This window comes from Ailuropoda melanoleuca, chromosome 20 (assembly GCF_002007445.2).
Source record: "Ailuropoda melanoleuca isolate Jingjing chromosome 20, ASM200744v2, whole genome shotgun sequence".
Lineage (NCBI taxonomy): Eukaryota > Metazoa > Chordata > Mammalia > Carnivora > Ursidae > Ailuropoda > Ailuropoda melanoleuca.
In genome coordinates this window covers 11,294,314-11,314,542 of record NC_048237.1, presented here as the reverse complement: position 1 = coordinate 11,314,542, position 20,229 = coordinate 11,294,314, and the positions used below count along the sequence as shown (strand labels likewise).

Below are 20,229 nucleotides of genomic sequence, written 5' to 3'. Positions count from 1 at the left end.
TGGGTTTCTACATTCAGCCCACCTAAATGTGATCTCAATGTATATATCTAAATGGAGAATTTTAAGTATATGAATGAAAGCTGGCCCTTAAAATGGTATCCCACTTCCTAAGTTTTAATTGTAAATGTAGTCACAGGAATTTTAGATCCTGTCTCCAGATCTGCACCCACCAATCCAGATTAGAATGCAGAAATTTATTATAAATTCTTTGCGAGAAGGAATAACACCTATTCTCCATCGCTGTATTTGCTATGTCTTCTATATAGCAAGCCATGAATACTTGTTCAATATGAATACATTGAGGGTCTGTATTTTTCCTCTGAATTGGACCACCCTTAAGAGGCTAGGTGTTCTATGTCTTCTAGGTTTTAAAGAGTAATGGCCGATGATCTCAGTGGCAAAATCTGCCCCCCGCCACATTCCCATCTCCCAATTGTAATAATTCAGAACAATCGCCAAGGATCAAGGAAACACACTAATAACTTAGATATTGACCAAATTAAATAATATATTCTCCCTTTGGATGAATGCTATGAGTTAAAGATCTCAAGGTGAATGTATATGTCAGTGGCAAAACTGGGATTTTTTTTTTTAACTAAATGGATTTTAAACAGTTATTTTCAATGGATGTGACTAAGGAAGAAAATGCAGCATGTAGAAACCAGAAGAGTATTCTCTCCCACCTCTATTTTCATGTTAAGCATGGCACTCTTTGGGGAGAAATGACTTCGTGCTTTTTAAAGTTTCTGAAGTTTTTCTGAAAACCAGGCTAAACTCTTCCAACATAGTTGCATGAGATTCTATTAGACACAGCTTTGTTGATGTGGCCTGAAATGATTCTGCTTGTCTTTCAGCCTCTGCAGGCTGTCCCAAGTCTCCATTTCTGTTAATGACCTATTGCTTCTGTCTGATTCAATACAGCCCACTGGCTATGGAAATGGCAAGTCTCAGCAGGAGACAACAAAATGGTCAGCAAACAGGGCTGAGCCATGTCATTTTCCTCAAATACTTTCCCAGGAATGAAATGACAAGCTTTAAAATGTTGTCTTCTGCTCAGGGCAAATATTTCTTTATTAAACAAAAGTACATGTCCTCTAGTTTCCATTCAAACCAGAGCTTAAAGTATGTCACTTGAAAAACTTCAACGCTACAATGATTTAATACCTAATATTTCCCTCATCATTCCTCTCTGTCTCTGTCTCTCTCACGTCCACTTCCGGGTTCCAATACCAGCTGTGCCCATCCCTAAAAGCTGTGGGTCCTTAGCAAGTCACTTTCCCACTCTGAACTTCAGTTTCTTCACCCTTAAACGGGAATGCTAACAGTACCTAATTCAAAAGACGGGCCAGGGGACCAACCGGGAAAATGCACAGAAGCAGCTGGCTCCGCGAGTATCGGTCACACACTGAGTCTCCATACATGTGTGCTAATATATATTATTTCCCCCAAGCTTTGCATAGCTCTGTATTGAAAGTCTGCATCCATCCCAATTACTTGGTGCTTGGATCCAATTTTAACTCTTCAGTTTTAGAGAATCCACAAGTTACTCTACGTGTCCAATGTTCTCAGCAGGATGAGTCTTTTCCATACAAAGTTCCCTTTCTCACTTCAGTGAGATCCCTCGACTACTCTAGTGAAGGCGCAGCAGCAGCAACGACGGAGGCGTCCCACCAGTTTCGGGAGAGGACACGTCCTGAGGAGGGACTGCTGTATTTCTGCAATGTTTCCCCAACATAAACTCCTTCACTACATCGTAGTCTTCAAGTGAAGCCAGGTTAAATGATTCTTAATTAGTTACCAGTCTGTCACATACTCTTTAGTAACCTTCCAGTACTGTGAATCATTTGATCTATAACAATCCAGTTCCTTCTAAAAAAAAAAAAAAATAGCAATAATACAGCTTAGCTGTGAATCCAGTGAAACTCATCATTCAGCCAAGATAACCGGTCCCAATGCAAAGGACCAGGCATGGGTACTTTATATTTAGAAAGACCCAGCATTGTCTCCCAGAAGATTAAATGCTGTCTAAATTCTGGATTGGGCTTTTACATTCAGTTCACCTAAATGTGATCTCAAGAGAGGATACAGTTGATCTTACTATGCATTATTAAATAGTTACTGAGTTTTATCTCCTATGTGACTACAATTCTAAAAGTATAATTTAAAATGTCATTGAACTATCCTTATGGATTAAAGATGCAATTAAAATAGTCATTGATATTATCATTTGCCTTTGTATTTATGTAGAACTCACAGCCTTCCCACTTAGAAAAAAAAAAAAAAGAAATCTCTGTTTCTTTAGGTCAATTCTACCCTTGGTCTAATCTCCACACCAGACTAAATTTCCTAAAACATTGTATTGCCCTAAAATGAAGGATGAGAGTGGATTATTGCCGAGGGCATTTTTTGGTGGCCTAAAGGGTCACCTGCATTTTTTAAATCTTTAGAAATAAGGGGAACAGCTACTCTGACCTGACAGTTCCTGCAGCGGTCACCTGGCCTCATGGGAATTTGACGAGGCTCTTCTGCTTGGGTAATCCAACCATACACATTGTATTCATCCAGGGATAATAAATATTTATAATAATTTTGCTAATTCACCCAAACACTTTTCTCCCCCCCCCACCCAACAGAGGCAATATAACACTGTATGGCTTTTTCTTCTCTTAGGCAGAATTCTATTCTGCTGTTACCAAGTAACACAGTCTCACGGATTCCTTACCTTGCAATCCTAAATCATCAGATCCTGAATTGGCAAGGGTCTGGGAGTTAACATTCATAAGACACTAGGAGACTAATAAAAACAGCGGGAGTCTTGGGGCCCTGGAACCTCTGACCCAGCTCCTGGGCCGGCCTGCAGGTGTGTGCCTGCCTGCAGTAGAGAGAGAATGGAGCCCAGTAGTAAACCCTGTACCCTCCAGCAGGACCCCTATAGCTCCTTCCTATTACTAGTGCCTACAGACATTGCTGACTGCGGTCGTTTAATAGAGATAGTATTACCCAAGTCCGGCTCGGAAGAAAACCACTTGCCAACATGTATCAGCCACAATGTGCTGTGTAATTTCCCTCTTGAAATCAGCTGTTCCTTCCACAAAAGGACAAGGATCACAATTTCATCTCGGCTGATTTACAGAAAGTCGAATGTACAAAGGGAAACAGACAACTGAGAGTGAGAAATACTTCTTTTTTTTATTTACTTGGTCTTTCGTGGCTGCATTTTTTTTTTGACTTTTCAACATTTCTTCCTTTGTTTTTTTTTTTACTTTGTGCAGTTAGTAAGGGATATTTGACCGCATACAGGTGCACACACGCATGCGCACAGAGGGCCAACAACTTATGGAAGATTCTTCGGTAATAATCTTCCTGACTTCAAAAAGCTAGTGAAGTGGACTACAGATGTGACATTATCGATAGTAATTGTTCAATTTTGTGTTCAATTTAGCTTTTATTGTATTTAGAGGTTTTTTTTAATATCTTAAACTAATTTTGATTCAATTCTTCGGGGCCAAACTTTCCCCCAAGTGTTTTGCAGGATCCTAGCCTCCCCCGGGTGCCCACAAGTGTCTGCAATCAGCTTAGTTTGGGAAACAAAGCACATCATCACCCCCACCCCCACCCCACCCCTGCAAATCTTTCCTCAAAACCAAAGGCTGACAGAATCCAAAAGGCTTGTGAGATTCTGGAAACTCAGATGAGAAAGCAACCCTGCCCATATTGACTGTGTTTTGGTTCCCTGATAAATGATAATGAGCTGGTGCCACTCTATTCTGTCATTCATAGCCGAGGCCGGTAACAAGAATATAATGTTTACTACCACCAAGGACTATTCTACAGCCTGAAAGAACACTGTAATATGGCCCAGATTTGCAGATATCTACAGGCATCAGGAAATTATTCATATTCATATTTGACACATAACCCTAAGATTTGCTAAGACCTCTGTCCACTTTGAAAATTGAAAGTATAATTATCCTTCTGTTCCAGTTTAATCTCCAAATAATGCAGCAACCCTGAGAAAGAATTAAAGATAGCTTTCCATACCTTGGAAGCAATCTTCCTAACAGCAGGCTCCAAACAAAAGCTGCCAACCACAATATCGCTGCTCTTCTTCCCCGACCTCTACCATATGGGACCCACGCTACAGAACACCTATGTCCTAGTGAGGCCAGGACCCTCAAAAACTCCCACAGACATGAACACCAGACTTAAAAGGGCATGTGTGGTTGGGCTAAGGGGGCGAAGTGTGTAATTATAAGTTTGTAGCCAAAGGAAGCGCTCGTGGACCAGCCCCCAGCTGGAGAATCAGATTTCCACCTGTTACTTCAAGGTGCAGCCCAGGGGCCCAACTTCTGTTGAACACTCAGGGCACACCAGGCACTTGCAGCATCTCATCTAACTCTTACAGTAGGAGTTAAGAACCACCACCACCTCGATTTGGGGGTGAGCAAGCTGAGGCTTGGAGAGAGTACAAATAAATTGCCCAAATCTACATAATTAAGATCGGGAGTTCAAACCCAGGTATAACTGACTCTAAATCCTCTCATCTGAGTTAAACCAAACTGTGTTGGTCTGTTTTGTTATCAGTCTTCTCAACTCTTACTGGGAATGCTGAGAGAGAAAATCATGACTCATCTTTGTATCTTAGTATTTTCTCCACTCTCTGATGCAAATACGGCACTCGGTAAATATTTACTGAATTGAAGCCTAGTATTTTTAGATTTATTGTCTCATTTTCCTAGATCCTGGCTATCTCAGGTAATTTTGTGGCTAGAAAGCCCTCACTTACTATTAGCGCTAGTTCTAGTCACGTGGCCCAAACCTCCAGCTTTCCTCCACAGGAACAGTCACCTCAAACCCCCCTCTCCTCCCCCACACCTCTCCTACTGCTTATCAGTGAAGGATGCCATATGTCTATTCTGCAAATCAAAGTTAGTAAGGTATGCGAAAACCCGGAGGGATATGTATGTACCTGCCACACAGATACATATACCACCATGAAAATCCTTCCAGAAGTATTCCCTTCTGCACTTGATGTGGACAGGTGTCCTCTCCCGCATAAGAGATGACAGATGTTGGGCAACATACATGAGAAGAATCCTATGTACACTTCAGTGTCTCCTTAACATAATCTGCAGCAAAGAATGATGACTGCTTTTACCTTTTAGTTCTTCTGGACTTCTGACTGGCTGTTCATTCCCACTTTTCTAAGCAAATCGAGAAGACTGGGCAGTATGAGAAGAGTAATGGTATATCCCATTTTGGTTCAAAGGAAATGTCGATACTGGAGTACCTTCATAAACTCTACTTTTTCTAGTTGCTTCTAGGTTGCTAATGAGATTGTTCTGACAACTCCTTTGGCTGTTCTGAGAACGATTTTTCACTCTCAAGGTGAAAATATATTCTTACCTCCAAATTTAAAATTTTTATTGTGAGCCAGTTAGTATATACTACCAAATACATAATATGTAAACAGATAACTGATGTTGTGTCCAATGAAAATATGTATCTTGCTTTTAACCTGAGAGGATTAAGAAAGTTCCTGTATTCTGATATCGGTAATGATACTGATAAGCATTAACAGTTTTCCTCAGAACCTTGGGCATTATTACAGACGACTACTAGCAGACACTTAAACACATTCCATATATCAGGTTCCAGACTAAGCACTTTTAACCATACTATCTCCTTCAATCCTCACAACATGCCTGTCAGGAACATTTTTACTACTATTTTCTCCATTTTAAAGATGAGGAAATGGAATCTTAGGGTGAGAGACTGTTCTAGGTCCACACAGTTACTAAGTGAGCAAATTGGGATGTGAACTCAAGTTGGCTAGATGCCAAAAATCCATGCAACAGAAGAATCTGCCATACTCTGCCCTGCATCTAGAGAACGTGGGTATAAACTGACCTGGGAACACGGAGGTGAGAGGAGGCCCTACTCTGGGGCTCTGGGGTTAACTACTACTTTGCTAAGGACTTTGTTTTTTTTTTTTGCTTATTTATTCACCAGATATTTCTTGAGCCTCTATTATATGAAGGACTGAAATTTCACACTTGGAATATTCTAGTATTAGCACCTGCTCTAGCCCACCTCTAAAGGAGACAGGAAACTTATACTACATTTAATGGGATTTGACCTTTTCAGAGAAAAGTTTCAAGAGTTATTTTTCCAAAGTGTGGCAAATCAATAGCCCTAATGTTTCCTACGTTTTTTTAATAAACAATGAGGCAAAGCAGCGATGATTTTTTAAAGGACAAGTTTTAAACTTTCACAGCCATAAAGTATTTTCTCATCCTCAATCACGAATATGATATTATACACTTGTTAATTTTGAATAAATTACTTTTTCCCTTAAAATGCAATGCTAAGGCAATAAAGTATTGTGAAATAATACTTTGGCCATCAACCTCTGTGTGCTTTAAGTTTTTCAATTTTGAGGATGGAGATCTTGATAAAACACACATTCTTTGGTTAATGTGAAGACCAGTGAGCTAATCCTTGGCAAACCACACTGAGATTCTCCAACGAACCAATTTCCTAAGTATAAAACATTAATCTAGATAGGAAATACATGCAAGGGTCAGAGCGACGCCTGCTTCGTCGCAGCCCAGCAACTTTGATGACAGGCACATTGCAGGTAGGAGACCCAGCTGACTCCTCTAATGTTCAGTTGCCAAATTAGATAAAGGACAGACACATCTCTTTTATAAACCCTCTTTCAAAAAAGTTACGATTCATTCATAGATGTATTTCAGTTTAAACTCAGGTCAGTTTCTCATAGAAGTTGTGAATTAGCTTCCAACATTAAAAACATTTTCCTATCACTGCCGTTATCTTATTTGAGGTAAGGAAGTGAGACAGGTGAACAACAGAGTGAAGAAATTTCTACGTCTCTTTCTTTTCTTTTTAAATAAAAACACTGTAAGCCTTACTTCCAATTGTTTTACAGCTCAATTGATAAGGTGTGTTCCTTTTTTTTTTGTTCAAGAAAATTTAAAAGCAACTAATTTAAATATGCAAAATTATCTTGAGTTGTTCATACAAGTGAACTTAAAAGCCGTGCAACACAGGAAAATTAAGTAATTATGCCTCCAAGTTATTTACTGCAATTAAGCTCATTTATCATATGCAAATTAGTGCAAACTGGTCTCATTAGTTACTAAATTACTCAATATGAGCTGAACAATGTAGCACTCCAGTTTGTAATGAAAAATCCCTGTAGAGGCAAGCAGTATCAATTAAGCTAATTTGCATATGCAAATATATTCACTAACTTTCTCTTTTTCTATATTTAGTTTTACATTTTCTTACCATTCTGGATCACGGAGGGACTATAGGGTTGCTCACCCTTCTCTCCTTCCTCTATCACAGCTAAAGAATACCTCTATTATTTGAAGTTATTGTATTTTATTTTAGCATTGATATCCAGCAGGATGCCACTTTGCCAACAAGGGCCACAGGAGTAAGACTATGCAACTTCCTAGAGATACTCATTTCTAAGTTCCAATAAAATAATAAATAAGGGTGAAATTCCAATTCATCAATGAAATGGACAAAACTTGAACATTATCACTCTCTCTCAGAGAAGTCTTTTAAAAAACACTGTCATTAAATGTAAAATGAATGCTGGCTTGGCTAACCAGTATCTTAAATAAAATAATTTGGGTCTTGTACTAGTCAGCTTTGGAGCTGTTTTAGGTATTATTCACTTTGCTTTGTCCAGATGTTTGAATTGTACTTGCCAACCTTTTATTTTTCTCTTGCTGATTCAAGGAGATGCTGAGAACAACACATTTGGCATTCTCTACCCCCAACCCCAACATTGTTATAAGTAGCTTCTTCTGCCTACAGACCTCATGCACTTTCTCTAAAGAATCTTTTTCTGAGTCTTCGACAACTGAATGGGTCTCAGAGACAGGAGCAGGACTGTGACTAGACATACCTGAACAATAACAAAGATATAAAATGTCACAAGATACTGTTTGTTTTCCTCATTACATCAACTACAAATCTTTAAATATTTCTGGTGGGGAACCTGTATGTTTTTCTCTGACAATAATTCTGCAGGACCAAAGTAGTATGCAAAGTAGTCACGATTCCAGGACGTGTCCTTAACCAATCTTCAAAATGTGATTAATAATGGAATCAGAAATTGCAAGGTAAACCTTGATCTGATCCCAAACCAAATCTGATCCCAAACAGCTTTTTTTTAAACCTGGGTCCTTCTTTCACTAGAGATAGGACTCTACTCTGTATTCTATGGCTGAGGTGTTGAGGGAAAGAAAAGCCTCTTGATGAAAATCTGACATTTCATTGAGAAATGGTGTCATCCATCTCACCCACACAAATCTCGGACTACTTTGCCTATCAGATAGAAAAATAGCTGAGTTCCCTTGAGTTCCCTTCCTCCCCACCTTTTTAGGTAAATACATACCTTAATTAAACTGTTCTGCTAAGGCAATGGTTATATCTGTGTCTTCTCCAAGAGGAGTGTTCTACCAATAAAGGAGTCTTGCAAAAACAGCTCCCTAGTTTTGCCGGGGAAGACAAGCAGTCGTGTAACCATTGTGCCCAGCCTTTTCTGATCAACTCTGAGTCAAACAAGCTCAAGTGTTATAATCCTACAATGTATTTGATGGTTCTCCCTTGGTCGGCCTGCAGGATTCTCCTGCAGTTTGGGGCTTAAATGCTCGGAGAGCAATGCAAAATGTCTTAATGCTCAGCAATAATGCGGAGACAATGACACAGACGTAGGAGGGTTCATGCAATACAGTCGAGTGCGAACTGACATGCGGATATCATTATCTCCCGTTAGGGCATTTCTTAAAGAATATTATTTTTATTCTCCCAAGACAGCTTAAATAATAAAACATGTGCGTACTTATTATGATTGCATTCATCTAGCTCACAAAATGTCATTTATTTTAATATCCACAACTAGTTATGGATAAAGACCATCCTTCAATCACTTTGTAAGTATGCAGTAGTTGCGAGTACTGATACGTATTACACGTCAGTAATATAACATACACGTATCGGTAGTTCACCATAATATGCTGGCAATGAATACAAACATAAACCTTAAAAATCTTCCGTATACCAGGTCTGATTTGTTTTGTTTTAACACCTGTGAGGTGAGTACAGTAGCATTGCTATGGAGTATCCAAAAACAATACTGCAATTTTATGTAACGATTATGTAAGCATTATTTACAGAGAGAAAAAAAAACCCGTTAAAACCTTCTGCTAAGGGCATGCAAATAATTAAAGCACTCCATTCATAAATCTACACCTAAGGGGAAGTCATTCCACTAGTTAATTTTACGAGTTATGAAGATGATATTTGTTGCTATTTTGTGTTTCATTAACTTTGATAAGTAAAATATGAATATTCTATCTGGTCTCTAAGTTGGGAAAGTAAACGTAAGCAACACTCATATTTTTTGGTAGTAAGGAAGTCATGAAGTGGGAAAAGCAATGCTCTGAGAGAGCTTTCGAAGCAGGAACCAGATTACTGCTTAGTCACATATACTGTATTCAGGAACGGTCCCACATAATAACCTAAAGTTCTTGGATTTTTTTTTTTCTTAGCTTGTTGCAAAAAGCACAACTTCTAATCCTGACCCCTTGCCCTTCTGCTCCTCAGCCGACTAATAAAAGTCAAAGAAGAATAAAGTGAACTAAAATGCCTTGACTCAGTCCCAGTGCATACACTCCACAATCCAGCAGTTGCAAGGCTGGTATCACTTGAACCCTCAACTCTCCTGCAGAAGACGCCTCCATCTTGAAATTTACGCCCGAAACAGCTACAGATTCACTGGGGCTACAGTACTAGTCACAGTCATTAAAGAAGTTTCCATGTGAATGATATGACTGGTAGCCCCGGAGCTGCCCAGGGCACAGCCCGGCTGATGACCTTGCCTACATAGACTGGTAGTAGGCCATTAAATTGGAAAATGACTTTGCAACAGTTGATTTTATATTGATAGAATCACCATTAAGTTAAACGTTCCCCATCTTAGCAAAAAAGAAGTCAAATTTCAAAGGATATGCCAAACTTCTTATATATTCCTTAGAGAATACATGGCTAATAAGATACATGTAGTAAAAACACATAGTGCAGTGAACAACATGGATGAAGCAAAAATTAAGGAGTCTATCTTCATCCCTCACCCTGAACTCTCTACACCAAAGGGTCCTTAGCCCACTCTCCCATGAAACATCACTGGGGACACAGGCAGGGAAGCATGGCACTTGGTGCAGAGAGGTCACAGGCATTTTCTGAGTTCCACCCTGGTGTTCAGAACTGATCTCTACCTTATCCTCCAAGTACCACATTTCCCATGCCTACCATGCTGACTATACAGGTTTTTATCAGATATTTGCAACTGAAGGAAGGAGAGGAGAGAGGGAAGAAAAAATCCGTCCCTGTCCCCATGAATCAACAGATTCCATCATGAACCCTCCTGAAGGAAAATATGGAAACCATCTTATGCTTTTGGACCACTGAGATATTGCTGAATGTGGTATAGACAGGGTCTATGGGCTCAAGAGTCCCCTGCAAGGAAGGAAGAAAACTGAGAGCTTAGAGAAGGCTCTTCTTGTTACTACCATTTCCCAACCCCTTCCTACTCAAAATTCTATTATTTCACTCAAAGGAGCATACACCTCTTCCCACACTGTAACTACTGATATTAGAATCAAATGATAAGAAATTCTAATTTCAATGACAATTTCAAGATTATCTAGTACAACCATACTTGGAGGTCTGACTTTCTTGAAAGCATCCCTACCAAAACATATATACCTCCCCTTAGAAACAAAGGATTTGAACACACTCCAAATGTGAACAGCCCCATTTAGTTTTCTTGAAGGAAGGTGACTTTTTTTTATCCCTTTCTCTCTTCCACACTCTGAGACCACACAGAATGTATCTAATCCTTTTTCCACATGAGGTCTTCAAACATAAAGGACATTAACATCCTTTTTAAATCCCATGTTTTCCAAACTAAACTTCACCAAACCCTTCATCCACTCCTCATGTGACATGATTTCTAGTTCCCACACCAGTCTTGTTATTCTATTCTGAATGACATCTAGTTGTCTACGTTTCTCTTAAAGTGTGTTGTCTAAGTTGGGTGTGACCGATCTCAGGAGCAGAAGAGCTCAGCAGCCTCGTTCTACAGCCCCCATTCTCTCAATGACACCAACTGTTGAACTGACATTTGGAAAAACCATTATATACTCTACTTACATTAAGCTTATGTTCAATTCAAACTCCTAAGTTTTGTGTTTTAAATTAGTTTCAAATTCTTGCAGCTCCTAAGTCACCGTTCCTTGAGGACTCTGGACTCAAATTCCAGAATGAATTGAGAGGATAACAATCTGAGGCTACTGTTTGGACCATTTCTTTCACTAAGTCTTATGCACTGAATGCTTCAGAATATAAACCGGAATCATCCTGAATCACATCAGAATTTAACAATAACAATATATATACAGCATGGCTCCTACAAAACTTATAAAGGAGATTCTGAGCAAAGTGTGTACAGGAAAAAAGAAAATAAAAATTTGAGGATCTAGGAAGAAATATTCTTTCTGTAGCCCTGAAACTGATCTACTGCCAAGGTAACTCAAAATGTGTGCATGACAGAATAGCAAATCCCGAGGTGTACTTCAATAAACACCAGTTATATAAGAACATAACGGATATTAATGGAGAAATGGCAAACGTCAGAATAAACAAAAATAAACCAAGTAAGCCTGCTCAGGGCCTTAATTTTGCAAATATGAATTGTGACACCTCAGACCTAATGAATCATCAAAATTGTTTCGAAAGGCTGTTAAAAATCATCAATTTCTGGACCTCACCCTGAAGATTTGGATTTAGTAAGAATGTGTCCTTCGAACAAGTGTCTCAGAGGATTCTGAAGCTGCCAACTGATGAACCACCTCAGAGAATCACTGGGATTTGACCACAGAGAATCTGAGGCAAACAGTTTTTCTGAGTACATGTTGTCAGAAATAATACGCTAGATCCAATGAAAAGTATAGCCAACTTTATTTTCCAAATAAGGCTCTTAACTATCCTGAACATGTCTGTTTCTCTAATTCCATATTAAAAATGTATCTGACATAGTTTTAAAAAAAGAAAAAGAAAAAGAAAAAGAAAAGAAAAAGCAAGCTTTGGCCATGTCATCGTTTGTCCTGGAAGCAGAAACAACGTAGGACAATTACCCCCGGATATGTCCAAGTCACAGCAAAGTCGTAAGGAAAAAATTTTTTTGAGTAAGTGACATGCAGGGTTTGGGATGAATCTTATCTAGGACTAAATGACTGCAGTTCCATCCTGGTAACCCTCACATTACTTGTCATGGAATTCATCGGAAAAATCAATTATGATTATTTGTCTCCTTTTACTTAAAAATATACTTTAAAATTTCATTCTGAGAAAGCTTGTAATTTGGGGAGGCAAACATTAAGATTGAAAGCGCTTATGAATACAAACTCAAGCAAAGAACAACTGAAATTTGGCAGCACATAAAATGTCACATTACTGTCACAACAAAATTTTGCTCTTCCAAAAACAATATATAGCTCCAAAGACACATACATATATTCACTTACAAATGCAGCACACACACCATCATTCTGCGAACAGCCAGCTACTATACATTGCACATCAACTGAATAGTGCAATTTATCTCAATTATTACAGCACAAATAATACTTGCCCTCCCTTTCTCATTAATATTCTCTCAAGGGATGGCTTTCTAAAAAGAAAAAAATAAATTCATAAGAATTTCGTAATTCCAAGATAAAACAACAGTATTCATACACATAGCCGATACCTAAAAATATTTTTTAAATAAAGACTAACCACGTGAATTTTTCTTAGCAAAACATAAGCAAGCTTCTTTCTCTTTTAGTTACCTGCAAAATGTGACTTCCCAAATGTGCTTCGAATACTTCAATGGCCAGTGCACTGGGGCTTCTCCTTCGTTGTGCACCTATAACTTATTAAAAAACAAAGAAGAAGAAAAAGAGAGAGAAAGAGAGAGAAAGAGAGGAAGGAAGGAAGGAAGGAAGGAAGGAAGGAAGGAAGAAAAAGAAAGAAAGAAAGAAAGAAAGAAAGAAAGAAAGAAAGAAAGAAAGAAAACAAATTAAGTTGGGGCTCTGATTCACACCTTTAACTTATTTTCCCACGAACTACACATTACTAGATGGTTACTACACCAAAGAGCTCCGAAAGAAACACAGCCCAGGGTTCATTTTGATTCTGAGTTGCCTGAGCAAAAGCAGAGACGAGGCTAAATTTTCGATTCAGAATATTAATTTTTGCAAACATGAAAAACTACATCCAGACTTTTTCACTTTTACATGTGCATTTTGGGCTGTGTTTCCTACACTGGAGCAAAACCATAAATGTTTACGTTCCTTTAAAATAAATTAGCGAACTGTTTTTCTTAAAATGGAAGATTTGTTATTTTTAAAGCATACTTCTAACTGCCTGCCCACGTACTCCACCCCCCCCACCCCGCCAAACTCCCCCAGTATCTAAACCTTTCATATCGTCTACGCTAGGAAAAAGCAAACAGGACAATTTTTTTTTATGTTCTAATGCAATAACTTTATCACAATTTAATAAGCACAACATGTCGGATAAGAGATTCTCATTAATGACTGTTTGCACTAGTGTTAAGTGTCTCAGGATGGTTGGATTTCATATTTACTGAACACTCATGTGTAACTATTCCTACAGGACCTACAAGAAACCCAGGTAGACTCTGGCCTCGCACGTGCCTCACCATGGAAGTGACTGGTTTCTTATCTGAATCCTCGGGTTCTCCTACTGACTTACAGTCTGTCCTTTCCTTCCTAGCAGACCCTCCATCTGTTGTCTGCAGGACCCTTACCCAAGGAGCCTCCACTAATCCTTAACAAAAATGAGTTTAATGCAGGATATTTGTGGGATCCAGGATCGAGGGTCTTTCCTTTACTACTTTTCTTTTGCACGAGGTCACCATTTGCTTTCAAATTGGTGCTGGGTATTTTTCCTTTCTTTTTTTTTTTAAGTTCTCAAACATAAAAATCTGCCTTATGGTAACTTCTGGGAGGAAATATTTAGATCTTTCCCTTATTTCCAACAAGTAAATTCCTCAAGTTTTCCTTGCAAATTTTATTATAAACCTCTACCTTCCTCAAACCTACACAGTATGAATTGAAATAAAACCCACTTTCTTACTTCTAAAAACATTTTCAGCTAGTTGACAAGAAAATTCCAGCAAAATGCTGCTGGGGTAATTCTGCTTCATTTCAGTTACTCAGTCAGTCGGTTGGATACATAGCTTAGTAGGGATTATAATATAAATGTACTTATGATTATTGTGCTGTGCAGAAGTAGGCAGTTTACCCCTGCAATTGTGAGTTAGTGTCTGCAATGTCTGAAAGGCACTTGGAAAATAGCATGAGTGTTAAGTATCATTATGACTGGCAAGAGGAAATAAAAGGGGCATTTTTTTTTCAATGGGAAAATTTATAAAATATAATTGAAGAGTGATTATTATCAAAGAATATTCCAGCTGGAAGGGATCTTAGAACTCTCTATTCGAACTTCCTCATTTGCTTCAGAAGCAAAACACACAATAATTTTAAAATAGAAAAATCAGTTTTCTATCCTAACATTAATCTTTACTGTAAGTATAGGCTCGAGATTTTTAAAAATTTAATATTCAGATATATTTAAGATACTACTGCTGTGTGTATGTGCACATTTCTGATTAATTTCCTATTCTAACATGCACATTACTCCCTTCAAAACTCCTTTGGCATTTTTGATAATGCAGCTGTCTTGCTGAATACTGTTTTCAGTTTCTAGAGTGTTAATTGCACATTATGGTAGCTTGGTGTGAATGATCCCACATGAATAAAATCTGCAGTCTTTTTTTTTTTTTTTTTTAAGATTGTTGTGGGGAGCTTCTGGGAGGGAAGGGAGGGAGTTGAAAAACTTCAAAAGTGTCCACTCTTTCTGAGGCAGTAATTAGGATCCAGAAAGCTCCTTATTAATAATAGTTCATCATTTGTGGGCATTTCAGGACTTCCAATTTTGAGATTCAAAATAAACCATTGCACTTCACAGAAGAAATGGACTCGTTTTGGAGAACGCAGACTATTTTACAAAAAGCTGGATTAAGAGGAGGCCAGGAGAGCAAGAGCCACCAACCTAGAGAGGACCCTAAAACATCACGGCAAATATAAGGAGTATTTTATTTACTAGGAGGCCCAAGAGGCATGCTCCAGTAACAACAGATGGCAGCCCAACTGCCTTCTGGAAGCATAGAACATTGACTTCAGTGGGGGGGCTTACAGGGGTTATTCAAGCCTGGCCACTGATGGCCTTTCTTTTCCTGCCTTTTCTTCACTTAGGGCTCAGGCTATTCTCTTAAGTAAATGCTGCAAATGCATAAATAATTAGGAATTTTATTTTAAAAAAATGTATTTGTCAGCCCGGGGATCCCATACACCTTCATCAGTTGTTCATCCACGAGCCCTACCTGCCTAGTCACTCTTCTTTGTTCCTCAGATCCTCCAGAAACTGGAGTGTGCATCCCAGTACACGCTAGCATCACACACGAGTGTCTTGTAAGTGGTTTCATGCTATTCTATTCAATGGCATTTTTATGGCACTGGAACTTCTCTTGATTTATATGTTTTGCACTTATGCAGGTGATGTGGGGCTGTAATGACAGTTCCTAATTTTACAGCCAACATAAATATGTTAAACAGGAGCCCATTATGCCCGTGGTAGAAACCCAGCTCTGACTCCGGCATTATCGGTAACGAAGAGATGTTAAATATGCACTCTTGCCTTGTACTGTTTATCCTATCGCATTTGGGGAACTGAGACAATCACCGGTCACTCAGGAACAATGCAGATTGAGTTATTTTGTGGCTCTGTTTCCTTCATGAGGTCCATCATTTTCGGAAAAAGAATACACTACTTATGAAGCACTCTCCAATTTTTGTTTCATCTCATCTACTGACATCATTTCGTGTATTTGTTCGGTTAAAAGATACTACCTTTTGAAATCTAAAGAACACTAATTAAATTGACCAAACAAAACCAAAAAACAACATGTTGCTGAATAAATGGAATATGTAATCTCGTATCTGTGGCGGGTATGTCCCTAACTCGCTGACGGTAAGATGTTAAGAACTGTGGAAGTTGAACAGCTCATACAAACTGTTCAAAGCAAATAAAATAATACAATAATTCAACTTCAAATGTGATTCAGTATTTACTGAGTACCAACTTGAAGCTGAAAATTGCTAACAACTGTAGGTAGTTACTGTAGGTTACCTACAATTACTATTGGTAACTTGTGTTATAAAACCTAATAAACAGTCCCCCCCAAATTTTAAGCAATTCAAAACAAACCTAGGCCCAGCACATAATTATCAACAAACACTGCAATGCTCATGTTTTGCCAGGGTTAAAAATAAAACACCTGGAATTCGAAGAGACTTTAAATGGAAGAAATATATAGGGAGAAGGATTTTTAAAAAATCAACCCAAGAAATGCGGATTCTTTCAGAAATCTAGAATGATACGATGAAACATTAGAATGGTGAATTTGACTTTTCCCTCATTAAAAAATGGAAGACACAGAAGGAAACCACAATCTGAAACAAGTATCTGAAAAATTAGGCTTGTCCCTCAACAATGTCGGCAAAAATATTCCAATATTGACTCACATACCTTGTGAGGTGGTCTTTGAGAATTAATTCAGTGCAGTAAAAGACAATTCCTCTTTGGGGAAATATACCACACACCCCCAGTCATATTCCTAACCAGTGCCTGTCACCTTCGGGGATACACAATCGCCAGGAAGGCTGAGGATTAGCGCTCAGTGGGAGTTTGACCTATTCAGCCAAAAGGTCAGCTTGCCACAGAAGAACCCATTACAAAAAAGAAACAGGACAGCTCAGTGGACACACATAATGAAAGGGGGAAAAGTCATGGGCCCTACTTGCCTTGTGTCCTGCATTGCCCTTTTCCTTCGTAACTCTCCCCACCCCCATTTCCAGAGAAGGTGGAGCTGCCCCAGCTCCTCACCAACACAGTTCACAATGGGAAGGTAAAGCACAGGCAGGAAGGAGAGAGAAAGGGGCTCGTTATTTAAGAGAGCATTTGAAAGGGAGACGCAAAGTGAAGAGGAGTAAGGACATTGTGAGGCAGGGTTTCCAAAGGACTGTTTTACTAGGGAAAAGCCATCATTGGCAAGCAGGGAAGGACATTTTAGAAATATTTTCTCATCCGGCCCACCTCCATGGGGAGCAGTATGGCAGAATGGGTAAACATAGCCTGAAAGTTCTGCAGGTAGTATTTCAGGGATGGAATCATCCACCCAATAAAAAGACAAGCTTCATGGCTGCCCTCTGAACTCATCCTTTAAGGGGCAACGCTCTGTTCCCACACTGAGCTTGGGGGGTAGGGAGGACAAAAGGGCATGCTTAATGGAATACCGGACATCACTCCCTGGGCTTTAGCACTTGGGGTAAGCAAAGTCAGGGTCTGGGAAAGAATGGAGTATAGAATGCTTAATGAGTCTTTCCATGGCTACCGAAGAAAAGAAAAGCGATTTCCCTTGAAGAATCTCAATTAGCCTCCCTCACCATAGGGCAAGGGGAGCCAAGGAAGGGTTTTCCCAGAAGGAGCCTCAGAAGTTTATAAGGAGAGTGTGTGTGCCTTGTGTTTCCCTATCAAAATTAAAATGTCTATGCTTTCGTTTAATATGGGACCAGATCTTCATTCTGAAACTGGTCCACACAGCTCTGCCTATTGCCCATATTCACAATTTGCATCCTTTCAACCTTAAGTCCCTCACTGGTGGTGCAAGGCTTAGTTAGACAGGGGTGTGCGAGGGGAGGGCAATTTCAGATTGGGAGGGAGAGGAGAGACTGGAAAAAGTCAAGCTCGGTACCAACTTAACTAATATAGCAGCCCCATCACTGAAACTCTGCTGTCTCTGCCATGACGTGGAGTTTCCACACAATGTATCATGTAAATATCTTAAAACAAATATTAGCAATGCTTTTCAACATACTTGCACCAATATTAGAGTTTTCACCATTTAAAATAAAGATGATCAGAGAGGTGAAATGGGGACAAGTATTGTTCATGGGGCATGTAAATGATTAACAATAAATATAAGAAAGAAAACCTCCTCTATTAAGGAATGGTGCACTTCGGGTTTATTTTTCAATTCATATTTAGTCTTTTTAAATATCACAAAATACACCTATGTAATTCATATCCCAGAACCCACAAACACATTATACTTCCAATTTAGACAAAAAAAGGGTATTTAATCCAGTAAAATAATTGAAACTCTAAGAGGTCTTATGCTGATTTTAAAAATTCTTTGATGCAACACATATTTAGATTTCTCCCACAATTTAAGTATGGATTGAATGCATTAGCCAAAAGCACTAGAGATGATATGACTGTAAAAGTATTAATATGTACAAATGAATTACTTAATTTGGGAAAAAGAAATTATATCTGCTTATCTCCAAAAAAAAAAAAAGCCTATCTATATGGCTACAACTAGAAAGAATTAAGGGGAAAACATACAACATTCAATAAATCTGTTTAGTCTGGGGTTTGTGCATCATACATTTCTTATCTTCTGAAGACTTAAATACTGACCATATGATTTTTGAAGACGTTTCTTTACGATTTTCTATGTCAAAAAGGCAAAGTCATCAAAAGGGAAATAGCACCCCAGCATGACTAGAGTAAGTCTGGACAATGCTTTTGTGTATTTGGTCAGCAACAACTTACAGGGACTTCTTGCATTCCAACGGTTCCTTGCAAAGACTCACTTTGCCCACTGTGCCTTCCTTTTCCTTGAAAGAAATGAGAGTTTCTAGCTACCATAGCAGGGATTTCTCCATTTGTAGCTAGGGAAAAGGAACAAGAGCCTTTCTCTGACAATCTGGTCGTTACTATAGGAACTATTATATATGTCCCTTACATGGGCGGCAATAAAGGGTGATCAACATTCTTCATGAGAGGACCCGAACTTCCCCTCAACAATGACATCCTTCAGGCCGTAGGTGAAGCTGCTGCTTGGAGTGACAGCACCTGAGGGAATGACAGATCTCTGACAGCCAACGTCTCTTGGACAGAAATCTCAGGAAGATGCAGGCCTGATCCACAGCCTGGGTGGAGTACATGAGGGGAATCCTGAAGAGATGCCAGAAGGCCTCAGTGGAGAAGAGCATGGCGTCAGATTGGACAAGGGATGAGGATATGCTTGTTACAATTCCTAAGAGGACTTTCTACAAAGGGAACAGGCTACTTGATCATTCCAGTTTTACCTTCTTAATCATGCCAAAATAACAACATATATAAAAAGAAGGCACTTTTAAAGGACCAAAGTCCAACAATAACTTACAAGACATCTGAGTCTTTTCTGAATATGTTTCTTGGCTTTGACAACTTGCTACAGGGGTTGCTTTGGGTGGCAAAGCTGAAAGTTAACAATGTAATCCCCTTTACACAGGAAGGGTATGAGAACGTCCTCTTTTCCTTATAAAATAAATAAAGGGAAGAAGCTTATTGATCATGACTAATTCCCATCTTTGGATTCCCAGCAGAGATGTGGAATATGGTGGATTTCACCCCTTCTCAGTCTGGGGAAGTTTTAAGAGCGTGGCCGTTATCAAGTGACTTCAGAATGAAGAATGTCAGGGTGCTTGGGTGGCTCAGTCGGTTAAGCGTCTGCCTTCGGGATCCCAAGATCCTGGGATTGAGCCCCACGTTGGGCTCCCTGCTCAGCGGGAAGTCTGCTTCTCCCTCTCCCTCTGCCCTTCCCCCTGCTTGTGTGTGCGCTCTCTCTCTCAAATAAATAAATAAATAAATTCTTTTAAAAAAAGAAGGAAGACTGTAGAATCTTTGAGTGGTGGGGAGTCTTGATTTTTACCTAACATGAGCTCAGCGAGAAGACAGAAACTGCTTCTGGCTTCAGGTGTACAGCAAGGAACATGCATTGACCCTCCCATGTGGCAGGTGCTCTGCTAGGCACTACACACACAAAGATGAACGACTAAGATGCAAACCACTGAGTGAGGCAGTCCTGTGTGACAGAAGGTCAAGTGGGCCACAGAGAGTGGGCGACACGGACGCTGGCCTGGGCTTGGAGCCTGACCGTGTGCCTGA

The 20,229-nt window shown here is 39.3% G+C and overlaps 1 protein-coding gene across 1 annotated transcript in view; it reads right to left on the bottom strand.

The window, feature by feature from the left end:
- NPAS3 (neuronal PAS domain protein 3) overlaps nucleotides 1-20,229 on the bottom strand; it is an 891,598-nt gene that overhangs the window by 441,259 nt on the left and 430,110 nt on the right. The window contains 1 exon segment of the mRNA XM_034648322.1: nucleotides 12,936-13,012. Within this exon segment, the coding sequence (XP_034504213.1) occupies nucleotides 12,936-13,012 (77 nt within the window).